Raw genomic sequence first — 14,101 nt, forward strand, 5'->3', positions numbered from 1 at the left:
TATTTTTGCATACTTCATAAAACTGGAAAAGATGATTTCATGGTTTGTAAATAAAAGGCAAAATTTTCTATAACCTTTTGCTAGATATGTACAAGTTTGAATTTTCCCCATGTAGGGATGTCCAGTACAGTCTTCCTGATAGTGCTAATCTTTTGCTTGATGGGGAACAGCCATATCTGGATCTGGTCCTTACGTTGCATTATTAAAAGATCATTGACATGCTACTCTTGGTCATTACTACAATTGAAGTAGACTGCCTTTTACTCAACATAAGGACGGTGAATACACGCGCATGTGGTTCATGTAAACACAACCTAAAACTTTGGAGTATATGTGTGTGTGTTTACATATACAGTCTCCTGTATTGCCGAGGAAGCTTTAGATTTGTATCTCCTAAAATGCAACCCATGCTTCCAGGCTATGCAAACAAATTTATGGTGAAGCACAGGAGACTGAAAACAGTTTGTGATTTAGCTGTGGGGAGGGGAGAATTGTCTTCTGTTTAAAAAGTGACACTGGCTTCCCTCGAGTGTGGTTCTAGAGACTATATAGAGAGACCTATGATTGAAATCTGCATATAAAAACAGGTTTTGTGCAGAAACCAAACTTGCTGGATGTGACCGAGTTTAATGTGTAGTCAGTGATGGGATTTGTGCATTCTTGTATTATCCTGTAAGACCCAGATGTAGCTGGGCTTGTGTCAGTGAATGCCCGGGAGCACTGCCTTCACGCCCTAGAAATGCCATACATAGTAGTGTCAGGGAACTCTGCTGAATCATGTGTGGGCTGTAGTGTAGGGAAAAGGGTAGTCTCTGAAAGTCAGGAGTGCATCTTCTGGGACCAGAATATAAGGAATAATGGAAGGCAAACCTTTGGGTGCAACCTGTGATGGAGTAACTATTGTGGTCTCTTTAAGGCTTGATTAATTTTAAAGATTTCTATGTATAGATATTTATAAATAGATGGACTTTCTCCTGAGAGCAATTATACCCAGTTTCAGATAATAAAAATATTCTGTGATGGATCACGTGCTTGAGAAGAATGGAAGTAATAAACCTATGGAAATATGCTTTGTTTGATCAAAGCAAAGTCTACCATGTTTGGTTTTTGATTTCTAAAGCATGCCTCTGGAAATGGATGACCAGGATGTGATGTTCATTGCTATCTTCTAATCATTCTGTCCATTATCTAGTACTCAGAAATATATGGCCTTTTAACACAGTATTATTTTAAATGAAAATTATGTCTGACCATTTTTAGCAAAACTGTGCTGAGTTAGAATATCTGCAATAGACATAACGAGAGACTAAAATGTTGCATTTTTTCTTTTTCTTTTTTTTCTATTTCTTTTAAACCAAGAACCAAATATTAATGGAAGAAAATGCTTCTTTGAGGGAACAAATTCATCAGATGGAACAGTCCCAGCAACCGCTGCCTGAGAAGCTGCCTATGGCTGATCAGTTGTTCAAGGAAATGTCTCATTGTTTGTTTGACTTGAAAGCACTTTGCAGTATTCTTACTCATAGAGCTCAGGGCAAGGAGCCTAACATGTCCTTATTGCTGGGAATCAGATGTAAGTGACAAATGCACATTGCTTTATTTCCATATTGGGAAGTCTTACCTGCAAAAGGGAGATCTAGAAGGTTTAGTGAGAGATACAGAGGAGGCAGCAATTATATTCTAGTTATCATAAAGAAAGCCAATTACGTCTCTTCCTGTTTCATATTTGTAAACCTCAAAGGTTATTGTAAAAAATGCTTCCTTTCAGCCTGATTGGAAATGAGTTCTGGAGGAAAAGAAGATAGATTAAACTTCCAAATAGCTGTGTTATTTTGATGAAACAAGCAGAAGAAAGAGTTACGTGGCACCTTGAAGATTAACAAATTTATTATAGCCTAGTTTTGGTGAATTGTAGCTCTATACATTTACAATAGCAATGCTGGTTAGCTATTTATTCAGAGGATGAAAATATAACTTTTTATGAAAATCACTTCTTGCAGGATTTGTCTTTATTCTGTTAATTGGCATTCAGGAACCATTTTAAAAGAGAAAATGAATTTTATGAATTTTATTTCTGCAAAGTGTCATGATAATTTTAAGGCAGTATATATTAGAAAAGGCATATTTTCATGACATTAACATGAAAACACAAGATTTAAAATTTGTAAATTGTTAAATTGCTGAAAATTTGTCCCTGACCACTCTCTCTGTCTTTCTCTTTTTCTCTTTCCTATTTTTTCCTCAAAAAATAACAGCAATGAATTGCTCAACTGAAGATGAGAACTACCACAGTACAGAAACGCTGTCAAAGAAACTCTCAGAAGTGTGTCAGTTACGAAAGGATATTGATGAATTGAGGACTATAATATCAGAGTGTTATGCTCAGGATATGGGAGAAAATTGCATTACGCAATGATAAAGGTTGGCCTCACAGCAACAATGGCCAAGTTATTAAATGCTGCTCTGGATTTAGTTCCTTGTGTTTCTTTTAAGAAGCCATACTGGAAGACACACGGTTTCAAGCATGTGCGCTTAATTCACATGGATCAAGTAATCATCAGTTGAAGACAAGAATATATACTGAAATCTGGTTTCATCAAAACTACTGAATGTTGGTCAAAGCTGTGAAGAATGTCTGTTGACAAAAACTGGGTTTTGTTTCCTCAATTAAGGATGTAAAAATAATGATATACATATGATTTTCTGGCATAGAAACTGGAGTGTTAGAGGAGGGCACTCTTGCTACTACTGTACCATTTTCAGTATTCCAAGTATTTTTCCGTATTCAGCCAAGCTTAGGGGTTCAGTGGGAAATTGGTTCCAGGACCCCTTGTGGATACCACAAAATGTGTTATATATAAAGGGACAAGAAGGAAATTCGAGCACACCTCAAAGGCAGCTGCTCGCACATGTGCAAACCTCATCCTCCCAACCCTGCCTCCATCGTTGTTGCACCCCAAAGGGCACCCGCAGCCTCCCCTCCTTTCTCCCCTGGCCTGCCTCAGTCTCTTCTTTGCCCTCAGTATGAGAGTCCCAGAAGTGAGGCTACCATCCGGGATAGGGACGAGATGAAACATTTTGCAAAAACAGAATGAACACTATTTTAAAAAATATAATATTCTATTACTATTACTATTTGTATAGTTAATCTTCCATTGGTTGAATCTGCAGGTCCACAGCCTGGAAATATATGGAGGGCCCACTGTACACAGTTATCATTAAGAAACTGATTGGAGAAAATATTGGAAGTCCTTTACTACCTGATGGCATTGAAACTAAAAACAGTTTTATGGAGCAAGAATTGAGATAGATGGCTTTGATATGTTAAGAAAAAGTCCCTTACTGCGTTGGTTCCTCAGTTTGTTAAACTTATTTAGCACTTGATGGTGAGTTATCAACAACTTGGGGTGAGCTGAAAATAAACTCCCATATTTCGGATAAAACATAAGGCTTTTGGAGAATTTAAATATCCTCCCTTATACCCTCTAAATATTCTGTATTAGTTTGAAAATATTAGTTTGGTAACATATTTCTGTTCTGAGTGAAAGCAAGCTAGATTAAAACAAACAAAAGTACATCAGTGAAGTACAAGAGACTGTAGCATGTTGGTAATTAGTACCAAATTATTCTACAATTTCAGTTTGTTTGGGGTTCACCCTATTCTTTGGGAAGACCCCATAAAGTATCAGTAAAATAGTTCCTGGTGGATAGTCATAGCAGGAATGCTCCAGAATTAGGATGGAAACTAGAGAAGTAATTTCCATGGGGAAATGGATATAGCAAGGGAAATTATCAATGAGTTGAGCCATGTGTGCTTAGAGTTCTACTTCAGACCTACCCACTCAGTGTGGGAAGGTTGGGAATGGAGGTCTGTAGCCGCCGTGGTTCATTTCAAGGTTTATGTCATTTGATATTTGGGTTTATGTTATTTGATATTTGGCTTCCTTAAAGTATGCCCATCTTCTCTGTTAAGACAAACATGATATCACTTTATTCTAACAGTCATTTGAGATAGAATACTTCCTTGAAAGAGGGAAGAAAGAAGAACATGCATTTTGCTTATTTGTAGTTACATTTAGCCACAGGGTGTGGAGACTATAAGATTGGTCTTGCCAACAGTCATTATTTAAACAAAAGCTTGTATTACTTATATTTTCAGTTTCTTATGTCACTATTTCTGTTTAATACATTTTTAAAAGGGTCAATGTTACATTGATCTTTCCTCCTAAACTTTTGTGTGGCTTTTGTTGTACCATCATTTGTATATGTTTGTAATTATTTTTTCAAAAATCTATTTTGGATATTCTTAAAATATTATATTTATTTAAATTGTTGTTTCTTGTTATGCTCTTCTGCTTTCTGTCTGTGAAAATAATTTAACATTGATCTTTACTACTGCTCAATATTTTCAATGGCACATTTGTAGGTATTACCTTCAAACCGTTAGGTGAACATGAAGCAAGTTCCATCTTAACATTATAATGCAAATGACTGGAATTTAAAATACTAAGACTGCAATCTCAAATACAATGAAGTCTAAATGAGTGTTGTTTCCATTTAGAATTTAAGTAGTTTCCAGATGAGTGGTCAGGAATAGTTTTTACTGATTTACTTTTATATCAACAGACAGCTAACAGTGAGTGAAAGCTCTTCAACCTGAAAATAATTTTTGTTTTTCTCTGATTCTGTGGTGACATACATTAAGCATTACAACTTCAATGCAGAACTAAGAAAATATTCTATTGATTTAAAATAGACCAAGTTTATTTAAACTAGTTTTGGAGCAAAGGGTAGTTTTAATATGTTACGAAGACAGAAGTTTTATTTGGCCCCATACATAAGGTTAGGCTGTGGGGGAATTCATTAGGCCCTTTTGTTTTTCTACTACTACCTTAATTTTATATGGAAAATAATCTGATCAAAATTAGAATACTGAAAGTTTACTGAGCACTTAGGAATCAGGCCATATCAATTTTTGTCCACAAAGTATTTAGAGACAAAAGTGTTGAATAGGTAGAACATTTAACATCTCTCTCTCTCTCTCTCTCTCTCTCTCTCTCTCTCTCTCTCTCTCTCTCTCTCTTGCATCAGCTGCTTTCATTGAAGGGTAGCATTTGGGGTGCTTTAAAAAAAAAATCCCAAATATGCAAGGCTCTAGTAGGCAATACCATAATATCCAGAACCATGAAGCAAATAAGATTTGCTACATTATGACATGAAGATAAATCATAATGAAAGCAATAATTTTCACCTTATTTTTCAAGTCTAGTTGGAAAGTTAACAGAATGAAGGAACCCAGTGAGGGAGGGGTCTTATTCTGTGTCTGAAACACACTCTGTAATGAATAGTGTCATTAGTCTTCTCTTGAATTTCTTTGATGTCCTACTCAGATACTATCAACTTTATTTTAGTTTAAATATCCCCAGTGCAGAAGTTGCTAATGGTCCCGAACAGTTGCTTGATATTATCAGAGTTGAAAGCACCAGTCTTCTCTCTGAAGCTAGACTCATAGTTCCCATGTAAAGGAAGGAAGGCCATGAAACCATTTGCTCATATCTATGGTTTCAAGAACCTAGAAAGAACCTAGAATCCAAATATAAAGCCCCCCCCCCCCCACTTATTGACGACTGATTCTGTCTCAGTCAAGTGAGGTCAGTGAAGGAAGATGATAGCCAAAGATAGAAATGGCATGAGCAAAAGCTAAGTAAGCCATAAAGGCACAGTATTATTATATATTAGGATTATCTTCTTAAAGAGGGTATTCTGTTTAAATAACTAAATAACTTGTCAGTTTACAATGGCCTTTAAATGGTTTAATATTTATGCTAAGAAGTGCATGAGTATTTTCAGTTACTATATGTGTGTATGGTCCCATTCAACCCATTTTATGAGGAAAGGTTGACTAATATTAGCTTTTAAAGAAATGTGGTTAACAATGGTCATTACTTGGTAGACTGATTTAGTCATGACAACTTATTTTGCCATCCATGTAAAAGACAATCCCAAGGGCTGGAAAATATATATTACTAAGGAATTGAAATGTCTGTTAGCAAGCATGAACAAATTTGTACTAGTAGTGTGCATACTCCAGGTTGTCTTTCTATAATTCTGTAGTTGAAGTTTTACAGTAACTACTGTAATGCAAGAATGTATTTTAGAAGGAAGCTTGGAAAGTCATTTTAGATGACTAAATCTATTTATATGCAATGTAATATGTGTAGTGTCATACATATATCTAGGAGAGTTTCAGGTTAGTTGTGCAAACTTGACTCTGCAGCTTGATTGAGCCTCCCGGCTACAGTCTGAGGGACCCTCATTTGGAAGTTAAACCGAAATATTTAAGCCCAGATCAAGATTTCCCAAATGAATGAGTTTTGGGTTGGCTATTAAACTGACATTTTAGATATGTAGGTTTAAAAGCACAGTTGTATTATTATTTTTAAGTAGGTTGCCATACTCACTGGCCCCGGCTACAATTTTTTAAAGAACTGAAAACATTTGCTATGTCAACCAAAGTTTTTTTTTTAATTTCTTCTGCTGAGTTTTAATTTTTACTTTCCTGGAAGAATGGAGAGAGATTATTTCTTGCCAGATACCAGAATGAGAGAAGTGTGAGGTAAAGTGTGTTTTAATTTTCACTTTCCCAAAACTTAAGGGTGAGTCTTAGAAAACCAAATTTGGCATTCAGTCATGTTTCTGTAAACTACTTTTCAACCTAGGGATAGATAATTCTACATGATCGATTTGACACAGTATTCAAAATATGGATGCTTTTCCACTCAAAAGTTGAAGAAAAGCATTTCTCTTTTACAAAAAGGCCATGCATATTTTAAAAATTGCTGAAAAGAATCTGTAAATCTGTTAATTTAACTTCTCCATACCTCTGTGCCTTTTATTTTTGCTTATGGCTTAAATAATAATCTCTCCTTTATAAAAAGCCATGAGAGTATCTCAAATTGTTGCACTTTGCTTAGAGAAGTTTTTAGCTTGTAAGTCTGGGAAAAACAACTTTCATATATAGAAATATTTTCAAAATACTGTGGGTTAACCTTTGGAAAGGTAGTCTGGTCTTTCTTTACCAGCGTTTATGTATATGGGAAAAAGGTGCAGGAAGTTCAATCAGAATGTATTAATTTTGTATATATTAGGTATATGATAATCAGTGGCAAAAGCAAAGGAAAGGGGGGCTATCTTTGAAAAAGCACAGTAAGCTTGTATTGGATCAGTCTCCTAAGACTGGTAGTTTTTCAACATTGGGTTCAGTTTTTGAACCATCTAGAATACCTCATGTGTACATAGAGTTGTCATGACTTAATCAAAATACATTCAGTGTTATTGTTTTTTAGTTTTTAAAGGGCCACTGGCTGGTTCTTCTCTTCAGGCCTGTTATTCTTGCCTCTTTTTGTAATTTTTTAAAAGTAGTGTTTACAGCTAGAATTTTGAATGCCAAAGTTCTATTTATTAAATGATAAAGTTTTCATTGTTAATTACTAGTATTTTTCCACTCTGTTTGTTTGATGTTTGGATTTATATCTACAGAACAAAAATAAATTTTGTTACAAAAGCTAGACATTTTGTTTGATATTTCTTATTTAAAATACTGAGCCATCGTGCAACCTGTAGAAAATGCATCACTGAGACTGTCCCAATGCAGAGAGAGGGAAGGACGTGAAAAATCCAAGCCAAAATGGTGCCTGAGCTAGTTTTCCAAACATATGTGGAGCTATTGGCAGAGTGAATGTGCAAGAACAAACCTTGTTGAAGCATTCTCAGTCCTTTTGAGCCACCTTAGCAAATCACAGCTCGAGCCTTCCAGTATATTCACAATCTATCATTCAATCATGGGCTGGTCCATGAGGTCACGAAGAGTCGGAGACGACTGAACGAATGAACAACAACATCATTCAATCAATGCTATGATACTTTTGCATGGGAGACTTGGGTAGAGTGGAGAATTGTCAGACAGTTACAATAGCTATGCATTGTACAAAGTCACAAACCAAAGTTTCAGGTAGTAACTTTATCAAAGATATAAATGATTGGATGAAACCACAATTCTTCACATGATGTGTCACTCTTGGTTATGTATTACTGACTTAAGCTTTATTTTATTTACTTGTCAATAACGTAGATTGAAGCAATAGGCTTATCCCTCATTGTGTCTCAGTCTAATCCAATGCACTCCACTTGCAAACCAAATAGCATCAGTTTCACATTGGGAAACTAGGTCTACAGTCTTCTTGTCAAGGTTAAGTGCATTAGCTAAGATATCCTAAAACTCCATGCTGTGCACTTCAAGGACTTTCCCCCAACACTCTTTAGGCCCCATACTTCCGCTCCATACAGGAAACACCCATTAGTAGGTTTCTTGTAATGTGATCCTAGAGCACCATTTGTGAATTTCCATCTAATGCAACAAATGCAATTAATGTAAAGACTTGGGTGTGTGAATGACCCCAGGAATGAGCAGCAACATATTCCAATAATAATAATCAGGGTTTATATACTCATTATATATTCACTAAGATCAAACATATTCTGAATACGTGACTCATCCCTTTGACATCACTTCAAAGGATACAGCTGCAATTGAGTATGGAGTTAAGTTTAGGATCAGAGCCTGGCAAAAATATTTCAATTGACAGTCTAAAAGGAAGGAATAATTTGTTAGGAAATGGGATTCGAATACTTGGGAGAAAGTGTATTGCCATATTACATCATTTTATCAGTGGCTAAAAATACAGGCATAACTCAGTTAATAAAGCTTTTGATGAAACTTCTTTCTGTGAATTTTTTGTGCCTTCGTAGCCCGTTTCCTCCTCATCTGTCTAGCTCAGCGGTTCTCAACCTGTAGATCCTCAGGTGTTTTGGCCTACAACGCCCAAAAGTCCCAGCTAATTTACCAGCTGTTAGGTTTCTGGGAGTTGAAAGCCAAAACATTTGGGGACCCACAGGTTGAGAACCACTGATCTAGCTGGACATTTTTAGCAGCGTCGGCATTTAGAGGATGGTGCAAGAGAACAGGAAAAGCAAGCTTTTGGTGCTGGGCTATTGTAGTAAATAACGTAAAGAGATGAAATGGGAAAGAATCGGACTTTGACCCTACTGTAGTCATGTGTGCCTACAATAAGCAAGGTAAACATATCTTGCTTCTAGAATTCATTACTGAACATAAGCAAACAACAAAAGAGGGAGAAAATGCATTTTCATGGAAGCCTTTAAATGGCTCCTGGGAGGTGCAAAATGTTTACTTTTAGTTATGTAAGACTTTCCTGACCTGTTTGTTTGATTTTGTATGTTCACGTTAATTTTGAATTGAAACGTCCAGTGAAACATGTTGAGCTGTTCTTTTTTATACTGTAGGAAAATTTCTAATCTTTCTATCTTATTTCTACCTCTGGTACCAAACTTTCTGTTAAGTAATGCCCAGGATTAAATTTACTTTGTTAGCAGAGATATACCTGCTAAATGGAAATGTTTCAGAAAATGCATTGCTCTTCCTGAGATATTTCTTAGTCACATTGCACCTTTATTTCCTTTGTTGCAGAGCACACGAAAGATGAGGAAATACATAGATTTCAACAGATTATACCTTTTGTCCTTCAGTTACTTGAAATCCATTAACTGCATTATCAGTAGAGAAGCATTGTTGTAGAAAACAGACTGGATCTCTTTCTCTGCAAGACTAGGCTTGGAAAGAAGCACAATCAATCCTAATAGTGTAAAGAAATGACAATTAAGCCCAAGTACATCATAGTGTCTGTCACTTCTTTTTTTTAAATGGGAGTGTATTAAGGAAATAGTTCTCCCTTCACATTTGCTGTGATTAGGTGGATAGGATCCCCATCAAAATAAAATAAAGAAAATGCTAAATTTGTAACATAGAGAATACATTTAGAGATTTCTTGGTCTTCCAGCATGGCTCTCTGGTCAACTTTCGCTGGAATCTGACCACATAATTGTATTGGAGAAACTAGAGATTCCTAGGGAAGTGATGTCTCTAGGTCTTAGGTCTTAGGGAGCAAGCTTGTTTTCTGTTGCCCTGGAGACCAGGATGCAGAACAATGACTTCAAACTACAGAAAAGGAAATTCTACCTGAACGTAAGGAAGAACTTCCTGACAGTGAGAGCTGTTCAGCAGTGGAACTCTCTGCCCTGGAGTGTGGTGGAGGTTCCTTCTTTGGAGGCTTTTAAGCAGAGGCTGGAGGCTTTTAAGCAGAGGCCCCATCTCTTGGGGGTGCTTTGAATTAGATTTTCCTGCTTCTTGGCAGGGGGTTAGACTTGATGGCCACGAGGACTCTTCCAGCTCTATGATTCTATGGTTCTAGCATGTTTGGAGTGAACTGAGTCAATCCTGAAGACCTAGAGATTCTTAAAACATTTTAAATGAAATCTGTTAATAATAAATCAAAATTGCAGGTGTGGAGGGGCAACTGTACTACTTTACACTGTCCATAGTTGGTAGTTGATACCACAAGCAACAGCAACTAAGCTTTAAAAAGAACTTCTAGAAAAATCAAAGAGGATAAAGCTACCAATGGCCTCTAAACTTGGTGGCTATATATTATCTCAAGTATCAAAGGCGGAATGCCTCTCTGTACCAATTGCTAAGGACAAAACATGGACATGACCCCAACCCTTGAAGGGAATGTATGCTAGATTAGATAGACCTTTGGTCTGATTGAACAAGGCTATTCTTGGGTATCTTGGGTTCTTAAGGGAGACCATTTGGCAGCTTATCTCTGTCTAATCTGGTAAAGCTAGTACCAATGACAAAGCTGGGTTAGACAGCAGCTGATGGAATGGAGAAATGAGCATTTTCCTCTCCTTATGTGATCTTGGTAAAACCCCTTCCTCTAAAGTTGCTCTTTGAGTTGGATGGAAACATTTCATTGGCAGCAGCAGAGGATTCCCCCTAAATACAAAAAACAAGTTCCAAGGAACAGTTTCTATAGGAGCCAAAACTGGGGTAGGAAAGAAATAACCTTTCCCTTTCCTCCTGCTGCAATCCTATCATTAATGTGGATGACCCAGCACCTGCAGTTTATATTTATTAACCCCTCCCCCCCCCAAATTGCATACATAGAATGCAAACTTGACACTGTGTCTACTTTGTGAGATTCAAATATTACCACAATTATTGATTCTGTTGAATTGCATTGGAAAACCACCGCCTCAGCCTCAGCCATTAGAATGGGTTTAACTTGAAAAGTTCTTGTGAGGCGATAGTGAAAAAAACCATTTTGGCCCTTCAGATGTTTGTGGACTACAGCATCCATCATTCCTAACTAGAAGAGCCATTGATGAGGGATGACAATAATTGCAGTTCAGAACCTCCATGAAGACCACACATTGCCATGTCCTGATGTGAAGGGCTGTTGAAACGGATTAAGCATCGACTTTATACAGTTCATACAGTGCTGAGGGCAATTTATGAATGAAGATTGACTGATCTAAGAATGCTAACATCTTCAACTATACCAAAAAGCTCCCATATTGAATTATTCACCTTTGGCTACAAATAATGGCTGGATAAAGTTGAGCTGAACCCTCAAATACAATCTGTATTGATTGCTCTGTTCAACAACAACTTCATCCAGAAGATGTCACCCAAACACAAGGTTGGTTAGCTAGCTATTCCTGGAGTAACTATTGCAATGGAATAAATTAAAATTAGCGGATTTTGGCTTAACATTCCAAAAAGAACGTACACTTCCTAGGAGTGTTGTGTACAACCAGCTATTAATTAGAGTCAAGAACAAGCCCATGGGTCAGCCTAGTAGCATGGTGAGAGGTATATTATTAATCTATAGAGAAAGGACTTCTTATTCAATGCTTTCTGGTTTAGAAAACCTTTATAATGTGACAATAATCAAGGGCATAAATTATTGGGTTCAAGCCACATCCCACCAAAGCTAATGGTGAGACAAAATAATATATTGTAATTTGTACTGTCCATAAGAACCAATATGTGAAAATACAAATAATTGCCACTCTAAACATATGAGATGGAATCACCACACAACAGGAGGCAGGAAGACTTTGGAGAGGCAGGCAAGGGGACCTGATTTTTTTCCCCATCAACCCCAAGTGGACCAGACGCTATCCAGGCATGTAGGTCCAACTCTGACGTCAAAGGATTCCTGACTAAAATAGCAGCAAAAGCTACAGTCCCTACATGATCCCTGGGGAAAACTTGGGGACAGCAAAGCCCTTGGATGTGCTGCCAGGAAGACCGCTTTTCTGACCAGCCCTTCTGCCAGAACTTGCTTTCTCGTGTTGACATACAGGTCAGCCACAATATGGCCAGGCTTCTGATAGAGACCAACACATGCAGAAGTCATGCTATGCATGCAGGAGCCAAAAAGTCAGTCATTGAACAACTATATATTGCAGATGGCCACAGAGTTGTGCCAATTGCATGCTCATTTGTACTTTGAAAATTGTGCATTGTGCATTATGTGTTATGCACCCTATATTTTGCATTGACTTGTACTGCAAAATGTTGCTATTCTACTCCAAAGGGTTGCACTTGCAGAGCACTCATATAGCATATCTCCTTTTGGGAGATGGTGGCAGGATCTAAATAAAGATTATTATACAGGTATTTATGCTACACTAAGGGGACTTTAAAATGGATTGCAGATAATTTGTTAACAGAAATGTGCATGATATAAGAGAAACCGTAATATAAATCCTCCATGGCCATTTTCTGAGGTTCATTTCTAAACCATGCAGTTTCATTCCTTACCCAGATTAACTCACGGCAGCTCCTCTGCATGCCTCTGTTGCACTGTATGTTGAAAACCACATTTTCAATGTTGAATTAATTAAGGGTATTAATGTCCCTCGCTGTATTTGCATGATCATTAGCATATTTAAATCACCACTTCACCTTTGGAAATAATTCAAAAGATAGTATTTCATTTTATTTTATTTATTTACCATATTTATACCCTGCCCTTCTCACCCCGTAGGAGACTCAAGGCAGATTAAATACAGGCAGCAATTTGATGCCATATGAGCATACATAGTAAAATAAATATATATGCGAGGGGTGGGGGTGGGGTGGGGGTGTGTGTCAATTTTTAATTCTGCAGCTCCTGCTGGCTGCACTGACCACTTACAACATCCCAGTTATTTACAGTGTTGGTTTAAGGAGGTAACAAATCCATGCAAAGCAATTTTAAGTTTGGGCATATATTTTATATATTGGCCAAAATCAACTAGTGCACTGTGTTGTCAAAGGCTTTCATGGCCGGAATCACTGGCTTGCTGTGAGTTTTCAGAGCTGCATGGCCATGTTCCAGAAGCATTCTCTCTCAATATTTCACCCATATCCTCAAATCATCCTCAGAGGCTGTGAGGTCTGTTGGAAACTAGGCAGTCTTCTCAGGCAGCAACCAACCAGGCTTTGAAGCTGCAAGACCATTAAATGCTAATCAAGGTGGCCAGTTGCAACATTCACATTTGCCTCCAGTAGACAAGAGTTCTCCCCCCCCCCCCCCCGGACATTCCACAGATATATAAACCCCACTTGTCTAGTTTCCAACAGACCTCACAACCTCTGGGGATACCTTATAATTACACTCCTGCTTTTATTTAAGTGTACCGGCATTATTATTTCTTGGCAGGTAGACACTAAAGGTTGCCTGCACATTGTTCCGTAATGCCCAAGTTAGAGGGGAGCTGATAGAAACCATTTCTATACTGGATCATTCTAATTCACAGGGACCTTCACTCTTAGACATTTTCACCAACCCATGCAAAAGTTTTATCACATGGTTTTACTAACTTTGTGCACCAGAGCATATTTCAAGCTGTGTGGTGTGGGAAACCGACCATTTTTCTCCAAAGTGCCCATTTGCAGTGCTGGATTTAGTACAAATGAGGTCCTGCACCAGTTAGGTTATGAGGTCCCTTACTTACTTGGGCCCTGAAGGAGGTAGGCCCAATAGGTTTACTGAACTGCCTGCTTTCTGGCACACTTCCATTGGCATGCATCAATAGCAGTATAGTGTCTAGATCCAGGGTCTGGAGATCAAGCCCTATGAGGAGCGGCTTAAAGAGCTGGGCATGTTTAGCCTGAAAAAGAGAAGGC

General features: G+C 37.6%; 1 protein-coding gene across 3 annotated transcripts in view; it reads left to right on the forward strand.

Annotated features, from left to right (window-relative positions):
* The window catches only part of CEP85L (centrosomal protein 85 like), a 140,725-nt gene extending 133,155 nt beyond the window's left edge, over positions 1 to 7,570 (forward strand). For all 3 annotated transcript variants that reach the window (XM_060753244.2, XM_060753243.2, XM_060753245.2), the window contains 2 exons: positions 1,360 to 1,573; positions 2,256 to 7,570. In XM_060753244.2, coding sequence (XP_060609227.2) covers positions 1,360 to 1,573; positions 2,256 to 2,416 — 375 coding nt within the window. In that variant the 3' untranslated portion in view covers positions 2,417 to 7,570. The remainder of the gene's footprint in view (positions 1 to 1,359; positions 1,574 to 2,255) is intronic.
* Positions 7,571 to 14,101: the final 6,531 nt, after the last annotated feature.

The sequence above is a fragment of the Anolis sagrei genome, chromosome 1 (assembly GCF_037176765.1).
Source record: "Anolis sagrei isolate rAnoSag1 chromosome 1, rAnoSag1.mat, whole genome shotgun sequence".
Lineage (NCBI taxonomy): Eukaryota > Metazoa > Chordata > Lepidosauria > Squamata > Dactyloidae > Anolis > Anolis sagrei.